Source organism: Vulpes vulpes, chromosome 16, assembly GCF_048418805.1.
Source record: "Vulpes vulpes isolate BD-2025 chromosome 16, VulVul3, whole genome shotgun sequence".
Lineage (NCBI taxonomy): Eukaryota > Metazoa > Chordata > Mammalia > Carnivora > Canidae > Vulpes > Vulpes vulpes.
The window spans coordinates 68,819,682-68,839,083 of NC_132795.1; the positions used below are offsets into that span (position 1 = coordinate 68,819,682).

At 38.3% G+C, this 19,402-nt stretch overlaps 1 protein-coding gene across 1 annotated transcript in view; it reads right to left on the reverse strand.

The window, feature by feature from the left end:
• Positions 1-356: 356 nt before the first annotated feature.
• The window catches only part of SLC9A2 (solute carrier family 9 member A2), a 95,979-nt gene continuing 76,933 nt past the window's right edge, over positions 357-19,402 (reverse strand). The window contains exons 8-12 of the mRNA XM_025992764.2: positions 14,768-14,929; positions 8,998-9,094; positions 7,015-7,146; positions 5,649-5,739; positions 357-4,343 (exon numbers count right to left, since the gene is read on the reverse strand). Of these exons, the coding sequence (XP_025848549.2) occupies positions 3,973-4,343; positions 5,649-5,739; positions 7,015-7,146; positions 8,998-9,094; positions 14,768-14,929 (853 nt within the window). The 3' untranslated portion in view covers positions 357-3,972. The remainder of the gene's footprint in view (positions 4,344-5,648; positions 5,740-7,014; positions 7,147-8,997; positions 9,095-14,767; positions 14,930-19,402) is intronic.

Here is a 19,402-nt window from a genome sequence, read left to right on the forward strand (position 1 = left end):
TCACTAATTCCAGCTATATGACCCCAATTTTAGCACAAATGAGAATGGTTTTGATATATAAATGTAAAAACTGGAATTGGGGGCTGTCCTGGTTTCTTGTGATGCATTATCCATAGTGATTAAATATTTTCATCTATGTTTATTCCATTAAATGTTTCCACTCCACACTGATTTAACACTTAGACTTTTGTACATTTCACAGAAACCAAGAAAAATTCTTTGTTGGTATACATATATAAAATTTCTGTTTGGCAATCCAAACTCTGGACGCGGAGAGCCTCATTTAAATTACAAATTTTGTTACCACATGTACTGATGACATAACAGGACCCAGTGAAATAAAAAAAGAAAAGGGAGAAAAACATTTGCATATTTAATTCAGGGTGTTTTGTTACAGTAGTGAAAATCAGAAAAGTCACCGCCGATGTGTCTGGCATCCTGTCTACTGGCCATCTCATGGAGGGACATTTCCATATCGTACAAGGATAACAGATCCCCATGAAACATCTGTGACATAAAAGCCCTGAAGTAGGTTCTGAGCCGTTCAAAATCATCAATATGCTCTGCAGATTGAAAATCTGATAATCCATTTACAGTAGATACATTAACTCTACACATAGAAACACTTCTTTCTCTGACCGGACAGGTAAGAGAACTGACCACCATTATCGACTATTTTTAGAGGTAGTAAAATAGAATTTTCTTTGAAAAAAATTGTAGAAAGAAGACAAAAGGGATCAAAAAACTATGTACCATTACAACAGTAGAGACGTTCAAAACTAATCATGTGGGTGCTTCGTCTGCACATCTGTAGTGGGTGACCACGTTTAAGGATGTCAAGCCACATGGAGTGAATGACATTGGAAAAAAATTCTGAAGGGAGGTGTCATTTCTCTTGAACAAAGAGCTGTGGTCACAGCCAGGCATCAGTTACCCAAATGGGCTCTCACTGCCTTACAAATAGACTGAAGAAAGGACCTGGTTAAAATGTCAGATATAAAGTAACAGCAAGCTACACATTTTGCTCTAAAAGTTAAGCACACACATACACACGCAAAATCTCAGATCATCAGACAGTTGAGTCATAAGCCTTTCTCGTTCATCTTGACAAAGGGAATCAACATACAATGTTCAGGCTTGGGCAGATAATGCCAATAGCTACTTCAACCAGACAAAGAAATCTTTTTAATCACTCTTCAGAGAAGAAAGTCAAGTGTGAACTTTGAACTATCAAAATATTACAATTCTCACACTTGTTTATAAAATGCCAGTTTTAACATAAACATGACTTGGGTAGTGCAACAAATGGAAAACATACTGAGACATGTAATAAATAACTTCTCTATGCTTTTTACATAAATAAACATTCCCCTTACCCACCACGAAAATTAGTAAAAGCCAAGGGAATTTTGTCCCAGATATTCTGGGGTCTTATCCACAAAACGCACATTTTTTAAAAAGTATCGAGCTTTGGAGTCAATTTCTAGTTGTTTGCTAACTGGCCTAACTGTTCCCAACAATCAGCCCTTAGCATTACAGGTAAAGAAATAAGCCTACACTTTGCAATTGCAGGTAGTTCAAGTCAAAATTGTTAAATACCAAAGACCCATCAAAATTCTATAGTCACACTGGAACTTTGGTTGGATCAAGTATTGCTTGCATTAGCGAGTCATTTACAAAGGGTCAGGGATGGGTCTCTACCACAGAATATTGAGACTGTTTCAATATTTAAGGGTTTCATATGCTCTCCTGTAGTGTCTAGAACTTAATAATTTTATGAGAAAAAAAGTATGGAGAAAAAACAAAATGAAGTCCCATTTATTTTTCATTGCTTTTGTCATTCAAAAATACAAAAATCGTTAAACTGATAATGACATAAGTGCTTTTTTAAATTTACACCATGTCCACCAGATTCTTTATTGACTTTTAATCAGTGTAAGCTAAATTTGGTATACCTGTTTAACAAGAAATGTAAAAAGATTTTCATATTTTCTTCTTCGGTTCCAGAAAATTAGACTTATTATAATATTCAGTATTCTAGGACACCAGAAAAAAATCAGGAACTTTATTTTTAAGGTCATTTTACTTTAACCTTTCTTTTCAGATTTCATTAAGTTCTAAAAATTTACTCTTGGCATTCTCAAAAATATACATCCCATCTCTTGATGAATCACATTCCTATAATAAAATTCTAAGTTAAAAGTCATTTTAATTTCTTTTCAGCAGATGAAATATATATATTTTTAATATAAATATTTTCAGTTAAAATTAAGATATTTGGCACAGAATCCTAAGCTTACAGTTTTCAAAGGTGTCTATACTGCTTTCCACTTATCAACGTGGAAGAGTTTGGGAAGGAAATTGTACCTTGTATGTTTATCTTTTCCTCTGCCTCACACCCAACAATCTTAGCACTATTCCAAGACTGTAGAAGATAAGAGAAAGGGTAAAAGATTTATTTCTCCACATTGGTGGGGGTAGAGGAGGGAGATAAGAGAAGCACTGCTGGGGATTTCTGAGTCCTGAATCTTCCTGTTTAATTTATTCATGTTTTCCCACTAACAATCCAATGGTCGTTTGTATCCTTTGCTGCACCTCTAATGTGCTCTCAGTAGACTATCGTGTGGCCTCATTTATATTTAAACCCAGACATTTAGAGTCTCATTCCAGTCCAGTTTTAAGGAGTTTTTCAGGGGTTAAAAAAAAAAAAGGCCAATAAAATCTACAGCTTGAGACAAAAATTCAAATATTACTCTTTAATGATTATATTCCACTTCTTGTCTTTCTGTTGTACTTTTAAAAAGTACTCAGATGAGTAGAATCCATTTTTATATGAAGAATTTGTCACTACTTTATTGAGGGGCAAGAAGTAACAAATTACAGACTAGTGCAAAAAATTAAAAAAAAGAACTCCTACATTCTCCAAAGTACTTCCTGAATAAATTTCAAAACCCGAACTCTCACCAGTTTATTAAACATTGGACTATGTTTATCTAAATGGTCTGCTTGGAGCTTCTGACCTGTATTCAAAGTTCTAGAACGTTCTAAGAAAAATTCTAAAGCCGGTAGTCATAGATGGGCATGAAAGGGAATCTCCTGCATCCTCTTCCCAGTATTGCACAATATAAAACCTGCCAACAAAATGTAAGCAGGTGTCTCCCCACATATACCATGAGGCCCACATGCTGGAACTTCGTCCAAAGCTGCCACCAAGTCTGTCACCCATCATGTCACCCACACAGTCTTTCTCTTTGCACCATTCAAACACAAACAAGAGATGGAATCTATATGTTACCCTCAAACGTACAGTAACAAATAAATTAAATCCAGTAGACTCATTATTTATGGGAATCTGCGCTATGGGAGCCAGGCCTCCTCATCTGCCTAGATGTTCTGACTCCCTCCCCAGCCTGAGTTCACCAAGAATCCCTGCTCCATGCTGTGCTCGTCCTTTACCAAGTGGTCAGCAGCTCAAGATGGGGAAACACCTTGACTCTGAGCAGATGGCCCACCATCCTCCGGGAGCTACCCTTTACACCTTGGAGAGATGTTGAGTATTTTTAGCGCCCTTCGCTTAAAAACTGATTACAGATATCCATAGGTTTTCATAAATAAAATGTGAGGCATATATGTATATATTAAAATTTTCACCAGCACAGGTGTGTTAAAAACTTCAAGTTCTGTCATTCAAGTTCAATAAAGGCACACAATTTTCTTTCTTTAGGCTTGTGAAGAATACAACTGCTAGCAAAAAGTCATAAAAGGCATTTTATAGGGCTTTTTTTTCTTTGATTTTTCCTCTTCTTGGGTTAAGCATCCATCCCATAAATCAATGGTATGACTCTTCTACCCATAGAAAGGATTTAGATGCATAGAGGGTATGAAATGGATCCCACTGTTGTGTCAGGTTTCAGAGTAACCAACGCCAGGGGTGCTGGGTCAGTCACCCCAGGTCTGCTTTGGCCATTTCCATTAAGGCTTCTCACTTCCAAATCGCGCTTTCCGGTTGCCAGGCTCCGATGCCCTCCGGACCAGCCTGGGTGGCGGCTTGGGTCGGATACCTTCAGTCACACTGTCTTCCTGCACTGGGCCAAACTGGCCTTTGGAGAGAAGGGGCTGCCGGAGCATGCCTGGGGTCTGGGTGCCCCCCTCTTTGCTGTGGGGAGCTGCGGGGGTACAAGGCTGCCCCTGTCCCGAATCAACGTCTACCTCATTCTTCCATTCCATTTTACAGGACTGCGGGGCTTTCTTTGAGAACTGTTCTGGCAAGAAGCGCCTTGCTCGGGGCTGCAAATTGAGGACAGTGGTCCCGACATCTGTGTCTGAGTCACTGCTATTGCCACCTACCACAGAGCAAAAGAAGGACAACATGGGCATGCGTTTGAGAGAGAAGGGATTGTAAATGACTCGCAATGCATGATTGGGGCCAACACCTGCTGAGAATTGGGCAGTGGAGAGTCAGAGGGCTCACTCTCTCTAGCCCACCAAACCTGGGCATAAGACATCATCTCTGTGGGCCTTAATGTTGAATGTTCACACACTGAAGAGTTCACTGTGCCAGACAACTGTCCTAAGCACTGTTAAACTCATTAACCTATTTAATCCTCATAGTTACCCATCTGACAGGTGGAGTAACTGAAGTTCAAGAGACAGTATAAGTGGTGGAGCTGGCTATCAAAGTGAGGTGCTCTGGCGGTGGCAGCTGTGTTCCCACTTGCCCCATCAGAACAATCCCAGGAGGGCTCAGCTCTGTGTCTGGCACACAGAAAGCAAACCAGCACTTGGCTGCTATTAGGAAATTCTTGTCTTGATCTGGAATCTCAGAGACAACCTTCTTTATCTCCTTTATATTTTCATAAAAGGGCTGTAGTACCAATATGCACCCTCCAAACAATGGGGAGATACATGATCAGATCTAGCTGGTTGTCAGAATTCAAGTCCTAGAGAACTGGGTAGGACAGCTGGTGGGAGCTGAGATTCTTGGGGCAAAAAGAATGTTCTGGTGGACACACGGTGGTGACAAGGCCCACTGCTCTAAACATTCAGGCCTCCCTTCTCATTTCTCATCTCACCAGTCATCACCACCAGCTGTCATTTGACTTTCCTCTTCTTGGTTAATTAAATAAACAAGCAAAAATAAAGGGGTAGGGGAGGTAATTGTTACATCCCACATTTTAATAACATGGTACCTAACATACTTCCTCTGGGGTTCACAGTAGATGGCTTGGAGTCTATGCAAAGATTATCATTAAATAAAGAGATATGAGACTTTATGTCAAAGCCTTAATGATTTCAGGCAGTAAAATTTATGGCTGCCTTTATGAAAATATATGGAAATTGCAAAAATTTAAATACACCTTTGCAAATTTACAACTTGCTGTTTACCTGCTCACTAACCACAGGTGACAGCATTTGCTTTTGCTATATCAAATAGAATCATTATAGAAAATAATGAACTCATTCATAATGTGTACAGCAGCTCCATCCAAAAAGCTTATAATGCTAATAATAAGTCACCATATTATTATTTTAGACTTGCAAACTATTAAACTCATTGTCCTCAATGAAGAAAAAGAATGGGGAAATTTCTCTACTTTATGAATATTAGGAAATAAACTTACTCATTCTGCTCCAACTGAAATCATTACCTGTATTGGAAATATTCTTTTTCTTTTGTAGCTTTTCTGGAAGCTTTGTATTTTTTGGTAAGGATAAATATCGAGAGGCTGAAGTGGAAGCCTGTGGAAAACATGGAAAATCTTATTTAGACTATGCAGAGGTCAGTTACTGTATATCAGAAATTTAAAATTTTACATCAAACCCAGATGTTAAAAATTAAAATTGTACTTCTCTATTATAAAATTACTGTGTGAGGGGCTGTGGGGATGGTGAATAAAGTTCTGAGCAATAATTATTTCACTTAAAACAACTAAATCTCTTCTAAAATGTAACCAAAATCAGTATTAAGGAAAATGAAAATAAAGTGGGACCGTTAGAAATAAGAATAATGAAATAATAATGAAAACCATTGAGTCTTCTTAAAGAGAAGCTATGGAAATACCTATTAATAAGAGTACTACTAAAAAAGTAGAACCTATACATATGGAAAGAAAATATATGAAAAATGTAGCATATTTAACTTTTAGTTACTTTAGTAAGTCTTGAAATGATAGAATGAAAAGTATTACCATAGCTAATTGGCTGACAATTCAATTGTGTCATACTTTAACTTTTAATCAGGGCTGCCACATTTTCACATTTAAAAAAAAAAAAAGATAATCTACCTGTTTACATATTACCATTTTAGTCTCTGATGACCAACACAGAATATTACTAAAAATGAGATGCAATCCTAAAACTAATGCAACCTTGTATGTCTGTTATACTCACAAAAATAATACTAAGATGCAAATACTGCTGTGAAGTCAATCAATTGTAATGTCATTTAAAAATGATTTTCCTTATCTTGTTGACAATGCCTTGGGCCAAGTGAGAAGGTGAACATTCACACCCCCCAACTGCTGTGATTTTGCAGTTCTAGTAGCTGCAGCTTGCCTATCTTCTGGCTACAACCTCTCCCCAGAGAGATCCAACGTGACTCATCAAATGAAGCATGGTCCAGCCATGCTGTTTAAATTTGTAACTTGACCCTTCCTTGTACCCCCAGTCTCCTTCTCCAAGCACTGTTTTTCTCCACAGCACTCCCTGTCTACTAACATAATAGATAATTTACTCGATTGCTGGGCATCTTCTCCCCACTAGGATATGAATTCTACAAGCAAAGATATCTTGGTCACTTTCATTCACCAACATATACCAAGTGCCTAGAACAGTGCCCAGACACAATAGGTGTTGTAGAAACATCCGGAAAGACTTTACAATTAATTCCATCCCAGAATTCCTATGAATCAACCCTCAGTGGCCATCCGGTCACATGAGCCTCTGGAATGGCTGCTGACTCTACTCCTGGAACCCTTCCTCACCGCAGACAAATGGTTAACAAACGCCAGTTACCCTGCGCTCATGGTTCAAGCTGCTGTCTTTCCTGATGCTTTCTCGCAAACTGTGCCTTCGTCGAATCAGAATCTCTTTAGCTTGTCGCTCACTTGTGTCGGTCGTCAGATTGTGTCTGTTGTAAGACAAAGTCTGAAATCAAAACACAAGAGACATCTTACAAGAAAAACTGATTGCTACCCCAGAGATTCCCAAACTTTACTGTGCTGCTTTGGCTCTCTGTACCTCAGCGAGGCACTTAACAACCAACATGCAGAGCAGAAAAATAAATTTTAAAAAACTATAAAAATTAATGTGTATGGGAGATGAAAAAAAAAGGTTAACAATTGTTCAAAACTTGAAAGCATTTGTCTTCTAATAGAAGTTTGCCAGTTATCTTTCATTGAGAAGTGCGATCTTCATAAATCAGAATATGATGGAATTCATCATCATTCATACTTTGTCTACCTTGAAGTACTCTGTATGTATTTAGCCATCATTAGCAGCTGGGGAAGAAATACAATTCATCTTTACACATTCTTTACTGAATAGGAATTACCAGTACAAAAACAAACCACTTTGAGCCACTTGGTGGTGCCATGTCCTTTCGATTAAGAACACTTCCTTTCAACTGGGTTGTCAAATTGAAAAGGCTGTTGCTAGAACACACATTAACCATGTGCTAGACAGTAAAATTTCTAAACCAAGCCTCTGAGTGACATACATTTTTAGTTTTATAAGTTTCCTATAATGAATTGCAATTAGTAATTAGGTTCATTTTCTGATAGAATTAATATATATTTCTTGGGAATATTCCTGTGTCCTGAACTATATTAAATTTCAAAGAAATATGAGAAAATGTTAGAGAAGAGGGCTCAAGCCTGCCTCGAGAAATCTGCTAGCTAGATGGACCTCAAAGGCTTACGAAATAATACAAATCATGAAGTGCTAAAACTGTGTGGTATGGTGTGCACTCCGAGGGCTATCCCATTTAAAGACAGGTCTGGGGATAATATGGAAGTTGTTAAGGAAACCTTAAAAATTGGAGGATGTGGAACAACTAACAGGAACCAGTGGGACGTTCCACGTAGAGACAGAAAAGAGAGGAACCCAGGCCAAGGAAGGAAGACAGAACCTGGGCATTTGGGGAGGGAAGGGAGATGTGAGGTCAGACACAGCAGAACTGAGAATTAGAGATCCTGAATTCTGAAAGAATAATTTAGCCTATAAGCCACAACTGTTGCTTGTTTCATTTTAAATAAGAGAATGCTGCCATTAAAGGTGCTGTGAAGAAGGCGGCGGAGCAACCATAACTCAGGAGGGACTGGGGATCGCATCTGGGGAGACCAGCTAAGAAGGCACAGAAATGACCCCAACATGAGTGAGGAAGGTTTCTGACCAGCTATGTGGTCTGTGTGCCACCTCCCCTCCCAGTACTTTAATTGATTCATCTATAAAGTGGAAACAGTAGTAACACCACTTGGAAGACTGAGTTAATATATGCTGAAATGGGGCATGGCCAATTGTATGCATCCTGGAAATGTTAGCTATGTTGTTAGCCAATTGTTAGAAGGAGGTATTAACAATGGAACAGCACTTAGGAGATACATTAAAGGAAGAAACTATAGTACTTTATGAGTAATGAAAATTAAATACGTTTTAATAAGTTTTCTTAAAGCTCTTAAGTTTTCTTTAAGCTCTAAAGAGATTTTATTTATAAAAAAAAAATTAAATGAGAGCCACAACTAACTAACTCAGATGCTTTTATCTCCAAATCCACAGTAGCAGAACTCCTGGGGACTCCCACACTTTCCCCATGGTGTCTGAGAGGGAGTGTACCCTAATAAGATAGGACTCTCAAAGAAGAGAAGATGCCTGATGTGCAACATGCAAAAGGCTGGCATAAATGGTTGGGCAATCTCTGCTACACCAGAGTAGCACGAAATGAGAAGGCATATTTTTAGCCAAAGGCAAGGAAACATTTTGCTAATAAATTATTCTCACTCGCTGACGGATTTGATAGAGATTTCTGGATAATATTTCTCGAATTTCATCCATTTCACCAGGTGTGAGCTTCCTTATTTTTTCTTCCCGGCAATCACTGTGAAAGGTTAGAAAAAGAATATATTTTACTATTCAACAGATATTGAAATCATATTTTTTCCTTTTTGGAGATACAATATCATTTAAGAAGAATCTTAACTTAAAGAATAACACTTAGGGAGTATTCAATATTTTTAAATAACTCCAGGGACACCTGGGTGGCTCAGTGGTTGAGTGTCTGCTTTCCGCTCAGGTCGTGATCCCGGGGGCCTGGGATCGACTCCCACATCGGGCTCCCGAGAGGGAGCCTGCTTCTCCCTCTATCTTTGTCCCTGCCTCTATCTCTGTGTCTCTCATGAATAAATAAAAACTCTTTTTAAAAAGTCTAAAAAGTAAAATAACTCCAAATTCTAAAACTTTTCAGTGTCAAAATTATTCAAAACGAGTTTAATCATGCACAAGTTTTCAGAGTCTGTTCACGCAATTACTTCTTTTTTTTCCACGCAAATATTTTTTAAGGAAGAAAAACTGTAGTAGCTTATAATGCTGTCACTTTATTATTTTTAATACTCTCTAATAAGGTAATATATAATTGGGTTTGTTCTAACAGAAACTCAATTACCTACATTTTGCTATCAAGGCCTAGTCTTTTAAACACTTCATTAGAAATATTTGCAAAGACACCATTTATAATATGTACGTATATACAATCAATCATCATTATTCAAGGATTTCATATTTGCAAAGTCACCTAAACATGGTGTCAGTACACATGATACTTTTTCATAAACATGCACTAAGTGGGGGAAAATTTGAGTTCCCCAGTGCACAGGTTCCTAGATGAGGCTAAATATGATGATGCTCTGCCTTCCTGTTTCAGCACCTTCCTCTACTGTAAACAAATATCCTTTTCACAGTCTATTTAATGACACATTTTTCATATTTCCGTGCTGTTGGTGACTTCACTATTTTAAATGGCCCCCAAGCATAGGTCCGAAGTGCTGCTGAATGTTCCTAAGCAAAAGAAAGCTGTGATGTGCCTTCCAGAGAAAAGTCATGTCACATGAGCTTTGTTCAAGCATGAGTTATGGTGCTGTTGGCCATGAGTGGAACGTTAATGAAACAATAAATATTAAATAAGGTGTCTTTATTTTTTTTAAAATAAGGTGTCTTTAAATAGAAGCACACATAAAATAAGGTTATGTATCAATTGGTTGATGAAAATGTTGTGACCAGAGGCTCACCAAGAACCTAACCCTGTATTTCCCTTAGAAGCAAGGGTTCAGTATTCACAAATCAGCATTCAGGGCAATTTTATAGAACATAACTACTGCAACAATGAGAACCAACTGTATTTGTACAGTTTTATCCTAACTTCTTCAAAAAGGCCTTGGGGGGGCCTACAAAAATATATAGTACAATAAAATACATAAGAAGATAAATTAAGAAAAAGCTAAGAAGTTTATATATATTAATGCAGATTTTTAAAAAGATTTTATTTATTCATGAGAGACACCAGAAAGAAGCAGAGACATCGGCAGAGGGAGAAACAGGCAGGGAGCCCAATATGGGACTCGACCCTAGGACCCTGAGATCATGACCTGAACCAAAGGCAGATGCTCAACCACTGAGCAACCCAGGTGTCCCTATTAATGCAGATCTAAACAGAAGATGGGCTAGGAACACACCAATTGAAGAGCAAAGTTCTCTTATTTTTTTTTAAATGCAAACTTGTTTACAAAAAATAAACATGATATTAATTACCTATGCCCATAAGGTAATGGAGAAACACAAAGGAATAAACATAGAAATCTAAGGCTTCATCAGGGCAGACTTCTGTAGATATATATGATTCATTTTCACCTCAACCTCAATTGCTTGGGTGAGTTTTTAAGAAGCATCTTCTTAGACTAAGGCATTGTTATTCATTTTTTTTTTTATTATTTATGATAGTCATACAGAGAGAGAGAGAGAGAGGCAGAGACACAGGTAGAGGGAGAAGCAGGCTCCATGCACCGGGAGCCCGATGTGGGATTCGATCCCGGGTTTCCAGGATCGCGCCCTGGGCCAAAGGCAGGCGCCAAACCGCTGCGCCACCCAGGGATCCCAAGGCATTGTTATTCAAATTGCTGTCTAGGTTTCTAATCAGGTTTTTGATCAGCAAAGTTAATTCACAGAATTTTTAGAAAGACTTAAAAGGTCAAGAGGTAACAATTTTGGAGCAATGGATCTTGCATTCTTATAACAATGTTCCCACCAAGTTGTATCCAACAAATGTTTGTGTAACTCTAGTGTTAAGTGCACAATGAAGCATACATTTAAATTTATTCTATTGGAATATAATACAGAAATAGAAAAATATGTGAATCTGCCACGTATGGCTCAATGAACTATCACAAAGTGAATGTACTTGTGCAACCACTATTCAAGTAAAAAAACATGAACTAGAACCCCAGAAACCACGTCATATTTTGCCCCCCAATAATCACTACTTCCTCCCTCTTTGACAAAAAACAACCACTATCCTAATTTCTGAGTTGACGGAACAGTTGTACCCAAGTCTGAATTCTCTATAAATGGAGTCTTTTAAATGCAATAAGTATATATATGGATGGATAGATGGATGTGTTTTTTAATAATAGTCTTTTAAACTTAGCTTCTTTTGCTTAGGCATTGCATTTAGATGCATCTGTGTTATGACATGTAACTTGGTCTGTTCATTTTACTCATTGTATAATATTCCATCACATGAATATGTAATGATTTGTCCATTTTACTGTTGATGGGTGTTTGCGTTATTTCTAACTTTTGGATATGACAATGTTTTTGTAAGTATTCTCTTATACGTATTTTGGAACACATATGATTATTGACCATTTGGATACCTTCTTTTGTAAACTGCCTGAATAAGTCCCTTGTCCATATTTCCATAGGACTATCTTTCTTTTTTTTAAGACCTTTGTCAGTTTTATGTGAGGCAAGTATCTTCTCCCATTTTATGGCTTGCCTTTCATTCCTTCAATGAAATCTTTTCCTATCAAAACAGTAAGAGGATATTCTCTCATACGATTTTCAAAAGCTGTGCTGTTTCAATGCTCACATGCATACCTATGATACTCCTTGGCTTGATACAATGTGACCTAGTGGTCAATTTCACTTTATCTCCATATGGATCCCTAATTGACCCAGGACCAGTTTTTGTTTTTTGTTTTTTCAGGCCATCTTTTCCCTACTGCTTTGTACTACTGTAAACTTTGCCATTAGTTAAGTATCCATATCCAGTAAGTGTAGGTCTACTCCAAACTCTTACTTCGTTCTGCTGGTCTCTTTGTCCTTTTGTCTTTGCAAAAGACACTGTCTCAGTCATGGGAGCTTTACAGAAAGTCTTGCTACCTAATAGTGTGAATCCTTTAAATTTGTTCTTCAGTTTTGAAGACAATCTTGTCTTGGTTAATTTGGGCCCTTTACATTTCCATAGAAACTTTAGGACCAGACTGTCTAATGATACACACACACAAACACACTGGGATTTTTAATGGAATTGCTTTGAATCTATAGATCAATTTGAGAAGAACTGAAAATATGGCAAATAACGGATTGATTTTTTACTCTTAAGCCACCCTTATATTCAATTATCTGCCATCCACTTGTGTCTGTTACTACTCTGTTTTTATCTTTTTTTTCTCTAAGTTTTCAATAACATTTCCTTATTTACTCACATGCTTTTGATTGGTTGCTAGACATTATGCATGAAAAATCATGGAGGTAGTTTAAGACTATCATCTTATTTTCCTCCAAAGAAAAGTTAAGTTTATTTCTCTCAATCAGCTGGGATAAAAGTAATATCAATCTCAGATTTCAGCAATCATGAATTGAGATAATTCTAGGCTAGACTTCTCTTCTTTGAGGGTTAAGTTGTAGAATTCTGAAGTAATAACCTATAGCTGAGTACAAGAGCGCCTCCTCCCTGGTAGGTCCTGATTTCCAATTGTATGTATTCTCAAAGACCAATCAGTCTATCAAAACTTCTGTTTTAGCCTTTTAGACTTTTCTGTGATCCAGGGAAGAAAGGGCACCAAATGCCGGTTCCATCTTCTTGGACTTCCCTTCTCTGTTGACTCTTGGTCAAGAAATTCCTTACTGTACTGGTACTTTCCAGCTTTTAAGCAGATTTTTAAAACATATTTGTCTTTTTTTTTCTAGCTGTTTTCATAGGATAGTTTCCTCTAGAACACTTAATCCATCACTGTCAGAAATATAATACCTTATTTCCTCCCTTTTCACTTCTAATTTCCCCTAAAGAAAACATTTCAAGACATGTGGAATGATCAATATGGTTGGTATTCATTTATCTAACTATGCAGTTGACCATTAATTGTGCTACCTACTTCCATAACCTTAAACCTTTGCCTTTGTTCTGCTTACTGCCAGCTTCCAAAAGAACTATAAACAGAGCGGAAAACTAAGATTTTTTCTTCTGTGATCACAAAGACAATGGCTCTCTTTTGTGAAGCTGAATAATTGAATTATCCCTTGCTACAATTGCAAATGGAATAGTGCATAAGAAAGATCATTAACTTGTAAAGCTAGATGGCAACAAAGATCAAGTCTTGTCCCATTTTCTACTTGAAGAAACTCAATCTCAGGGCAATAGATGAACCAGTCTAAGGTCACACAGTGAATTACTGCAGGGTAGGACTATAAACCAGTTACTCTGTTCAATCCACTACTGTTTTTAAGTGCAGTATAATACCTTTACCTCCAAGCCATCCTGATCACTGTTTCTTTTTATTCTGGATTGTGTAAACTTCCATAATTTTAATAGAGGATTTATAGTCTTAGTAAAAATCCTCCTAGTTTATATGGTTGAGTGTGATTTGGCGTTTCCTGTCTCATTTCAGCTCTCCCATAGACAGTATTTTAATTAAGTGACATGTATTTTAAATGCATTTCAAGCTCATCAGTGAAAGAAGTCAGCAGAACCCATAATTTCTATCATTTTTTGTGGTAGGGAAGGATTGATGCTTACATGATAAAATGACCTACTGTTAACTGAGCATTTACTGAGGATTTGCAATAAGATTCTGGGTAAGTCACTTTATTTACCATTCTGAATCTTCATTTCCTCATTTTTAAAATTAGGGAGACACAGTAGATCAGTGGTTCTCAATCCTGACTACATATTGAAAATATCTGAAAAAATGACAAATAAAATATACCTACACCTAGGCCTTATCATGGGCCTGGTCATCGTAATTTAATGCTCCTAAAGTATTTGTGATATACAGCCGGGGTTGATAACCACTATACCAGATGATCCCTGATGTTCTTTGCAAGCCTTAAAATATGATTGCATGAATAATTCATGAGGAAATAACTATAAATTACATGCATATTTACAATAACACACCTTAAGATATTCCATTTCAAAATACTTGCTAAAGAGGTACTTTTACAAAGCAATGAATGACCTCAAGAAAATATAATACAGGCATAATTATCCTAAATATGACAAAGTATTTTCTGACTAGTCAATTCTAAAATAACATAACATGATGTTACCTGATGTGACATAACATAAGGTATACATTTCGAGGCTTCACATTTTAACCAGAATCTCATTCTTCCATGAGGTCTAGGACATGAGTGAAATTTGTTACCATCACTGGTCTCAAAAAACTATTAAGACATACTTAGTAATACTAACTTTAATTTTCAAAACAGTACTTACTTCAGAGATGCAAAAGAAGGAACAGCACTTATCATCCCCGTCTCCGCCATCTCAATGGCATGTTTTATTTCAAGCTTTTTATATAAAGACACAATGCTTGATTTGGGTTGGTTTTCTCGAATCAAAAGCTTCCGCAGGTATTTGTCATCGAACTTCTTAAACCTGGAAATAAAGCAAATCCAAGCTTCAATTAATTAATACTACAATGACCAAAAAACAAAATAAAGCAAAACCAAAACACAAGCCTGTTTTACCATCATTTCTACCACACCCAGGGATAAATTGAGTAGTAGTGTTTAGCTTGTCTGATTATATATATTTTCATATGTGCATACCTGAATATATACATATGTAAAAATATATGTATATGTAAATGTTACTATCGGTACATTTTTTATATAGTCATGATAGACATATATCTAATATTCACCAATTATATATTAAAATATATCTGTATATTTAACATTTGCGATTTTGCTGCTTCTCCTTTCAGCAACATTACTCAAAAGTATTAATATTTCCTACGTCTATTCCTCTCCTCTGATTTTCTCTTGAACATTCACAAGTTAGGCTTTTGCCCACAATACTCCACTGAAGCTACTCATATTGAGGTCATCAGTGACTCCCACAGTGTAAGTCCAATGGCCAATCATTAGTCCTCACCTTTCCTGACCTCTCCTGCTTAAACACATCACCTTCCAGAATGTCACACTACCTTAGGTTCCCCCTACCTCTTTCTCAGACTCTTTGGTTGGGTCTTTTTCTTCTTTCTGGCCTCTTGATCCTATTTACTTCCACTCACTCTCTGGCCATGTTGCCCAGTTTCATGATTTTAATGGCATCTCTGTGCCAGTGACTCCCACATTTGTATCTCCTGCCTCAGCCTCACACCCAAGCCCCAGAAATGAATATTCAGCTGCCTAGTTAACACCCCCACTTGGATGTCTAGTTCTCAAACTTGATGTTCCCAGATTGAATGTATCTTCTCCTGTAGTCCTCACCATTTCAATTAATGACCACTCTACCAGATCAAAAAACCTGATGCCACCTCTGATCCTTCTCCTTCTTTCACATTCCACGTTATGGCCTGAATGGTGTGCCCTTAAATATTCACAGGTTGAAATCCTCACCCCTAGTACCTCAGACTGTGACTGTATTTGGGGATGGGGTTTAATATGAGGTCATTAGGGTGGTTCTCAAACCAATAGGACTGTTGTCTCTATGACTAAAGGCAATTTGGACATAGACACATAAAGAGGCAGGAAGGCAGCTATCTGCAAGCCTAAGAGAAAGGCCTGTAACACATGTTTCCCTTGCAGCCCACAGAAGGAACCAACTTTGCTGATATTTTGATCTTGGACTTCTAGCCCGCACAATTATGAGAAAATAAATTTCTACTGTTTAAACCACCCAATCGGTGGCACTTTGTTGTAGCAACTCTAGAAAACTAATACTCCATATCCACTCTGTTGGCAATTTCTGTTAGTTCCACCATCAACACACACAATCAAACCATGCTTCTTCACCCCTTCTATACTCCTATCTCTTGGATCTACCCTGGTCTAAGACATCATCATCCCTCAGGGGATTCTTGCAACAGGCACCCAACTGGTGTCCCTGCTTCCATCACAGCATTCCTACAGACTACTCGACACAGTAGCCAGAGTGATCCTGATAAAATATAAGTCAAACCACCTAAAACTCTACATCTCTCTTGAGAACGTGTACAACAACCTGGAGACCCTACACAATTTGGAGCTGCCTATCTTAGCACTGGGCTTCTCACGTCCAGTCACTGGTATCCTTCCTTCCCTGGAAACTCACCAGCTCTGCTCCCAACCATGGGCCTTGATACCTGGTGTTCCTTCCACCAAGAAGATCCTCCCCCAATACACCTTCAGGGCTCTGTTGCAGACCCTCCGTTTAAGTCTTTCCTCAGCAGTCATTTTTCAAAAGAGCCTTTTCCGTCCATCCCATTAGAACTGCATGCCTCCTCCCACCACCTGGATTCCTATTCTACCTGCAGGTGTATTTTTTTCCATAGCAATTATCATTTTCTAACACGCTATACAATTTATCTTCCTTTCTGTCCTCTAGCACTAGAATGATACATATGGGCAAGAATTTTTTTTTCCACTTTTTCCCATATCCCCAGTGCCTAGGACAGTGCCAGGCACACTATAAGCGCAGATTGTAGAACGGATCATTTGGTCTCAATTCCTCCCTGTATACGATACCCTCTGCCATAATACTTGGCAATGTCCTTCCACCATGGCCTAGGTGGCCTGTGCTGTCCTATTTCCTGCCACTGGCCCCAATAATGTTCCCTGCTCTGGTCAGTGACCTCTAGCAGACAAGACAATTAGAGCAGAGGCTTAAAATGAGCTTGCATATTAAGCTTACCTCTCTTTCCACAATTATCATGAGAAGGATATGGGTGGAGTGACTCTTTAGTCCCAGGACAAAGGGGAATGCCACATGAAATAAAGTTCAGTCCCTCCAGTCACATCAGAGAAGGCCAGCTGGGATCAGCTGACAACCAACCAAGCCTCTGAAGCATGAGCAAGCCAGGGCCGCATCAGCCCAGCACAGCCCAGATTCTGGACTCTCAGACTCGTGACTCATGGGCTTTAATAATGTGACTGTTGTTTGAGCAGCTAAGTATCAGGGTGGTTTGTTATGTAACATCATTATGCTAACAGGTAAGCAAAACAGCATGCAATGAGTATTTGTTGAGAAAGAAAGAAATGCATTACAGTGATTACCATTAGCCCAAGGAGGTTTACAGGTACACCTGTGCTATGAAAGGAAACAAGGTGAGCCCACATTCTTGTTACTAGTCCTTTGTTTCTACACTGGAGGGTGATGAATAATTTAAGAGTCATCCATTCAACTGGCCACTATGATAGACAGGGGCCAAGTTTTTTTGAAGTTTATTCTGAATTTCACACTAGGCCATTGGGCCAGGACTCTTTAAACTTCTGTTATTTTTATTATTGTTTTGGCTTTTCACTGGAGAGAAACAAAAGGAAGAATAAGCATTAAGGGCAAGAGCATCTGACCCATTTAGCATAGGAACCCTGTACTCTATTTTCACACCTTTCATTTCTCTGCCAACCTACACTGAGGCACTCTCTTTCTCCATCATTAGACTCCTTTTACCAAGTTTGAGAAACTTGCCTAATCAAAAAGCCTTACCGTTTCTCCAAGGATCAGATGCCTCACAAATTCTCTGGCAAGACCACTAGAAATCCACAGCATTAAGGATTCCAGAAGAAATGGAAAGATACCCAACATACCTAAAACAATCCTCTTCTTTATATGTGATCTTCAGTAACATCAACAATTATGTACATACCAGAGATAGGATCTGAGCAGAGCTAATTTTAAAAATGACCTGCGTCAGCACCAAATTCCTCCATACTCACACACACTTCTCTGCTCTACCTGCGATATACAGTGTGCTTGACAATCCAGGGAATTATGTGAACCTTACCTGGAGAATGTCATGCATGGAAATATACAGGGGTTGAGTGAAGTATGTACGCTGCAGAGAAAAATGTGAGACACATAGCCATATTACCTTTCAGACATGAAATCAGAGTTGGCTCTGATTACCCTGGCAGGTCCAATTAGCCTGGCAGGCTGTAGATGTTTGCCTGCACAGACTCAGGTACCCCAGAGACACAGTATCTCTGCCTGAAAGATAGAATGTAGCCAGACTTTCCCTGAAGTTCTTTTACCAAAGGTTCCAGACCAAATCCACATGATCACAGAGTCTACTACTTTCTCCTAACACTGCCCCAGGGACTGCTGCCCTGATGCCTACATCTACTCATATCTATTTACCCTTGTCTGGGAGGCAGAAGAGTGGTATAAATCCTTAACCCAGTCTCCCCATTGGAAAGGGACCAACTGTTCCGGGTGACTGCTCTCTCTTGTCCCTCCAGGGAAGGACTGATGATGGAATGCTGGAGAAGGAAGAAAAGCAGTCAGGTGGAAAGGGAGGATGTAAGTGGAAAATAGACCTGGCTGAGGATTAAAAAAAAAAAAAAAAAAAACCAGAATGGGAGGCAGAAAAAGTCTGAATCGCTGGCTTGGCAAAGACAAGGATCCATCTTTGTTAGGTAGGAAGGTCCCGGGGACGTAAAGCAGGGTGGCATAGAAAGTCACAGGGCAGATGGGTAGGGTTCTCTCACCTACCTCCTGCCTTCAAAAATGTAAATTCTGCCCAAGATAAATGGTCATCTTTTTCCCATATTTTTACAATGGAGAGTTTAGTTTGCTTTATTACTTTCTGCCCCCATGTAACTAACTGGGTGCTCTCTCCATACGAATAAAATATTTTTTCTTTACATATTACGGTAACACAAGGTCCAAGAGGCTTTTCCATATTAGTAAACAGTGTGATCAGGTTTGTAAAGGTTGTTTTAGCACTTAAAATCTCTGCAATGCATCTCATCACTTAATGATATCTTACATACACACGCACATACACACACATACACACATTTGCTGTGTGACTGTTTTGTGGCCTTTATTATATTGTTAAAATTTTAAAGTCCTGAGTCTATGGTTTATACTTCTCATATAATCCAGTATCACGTCAGAACACGTGAACAGACAATGAGCACT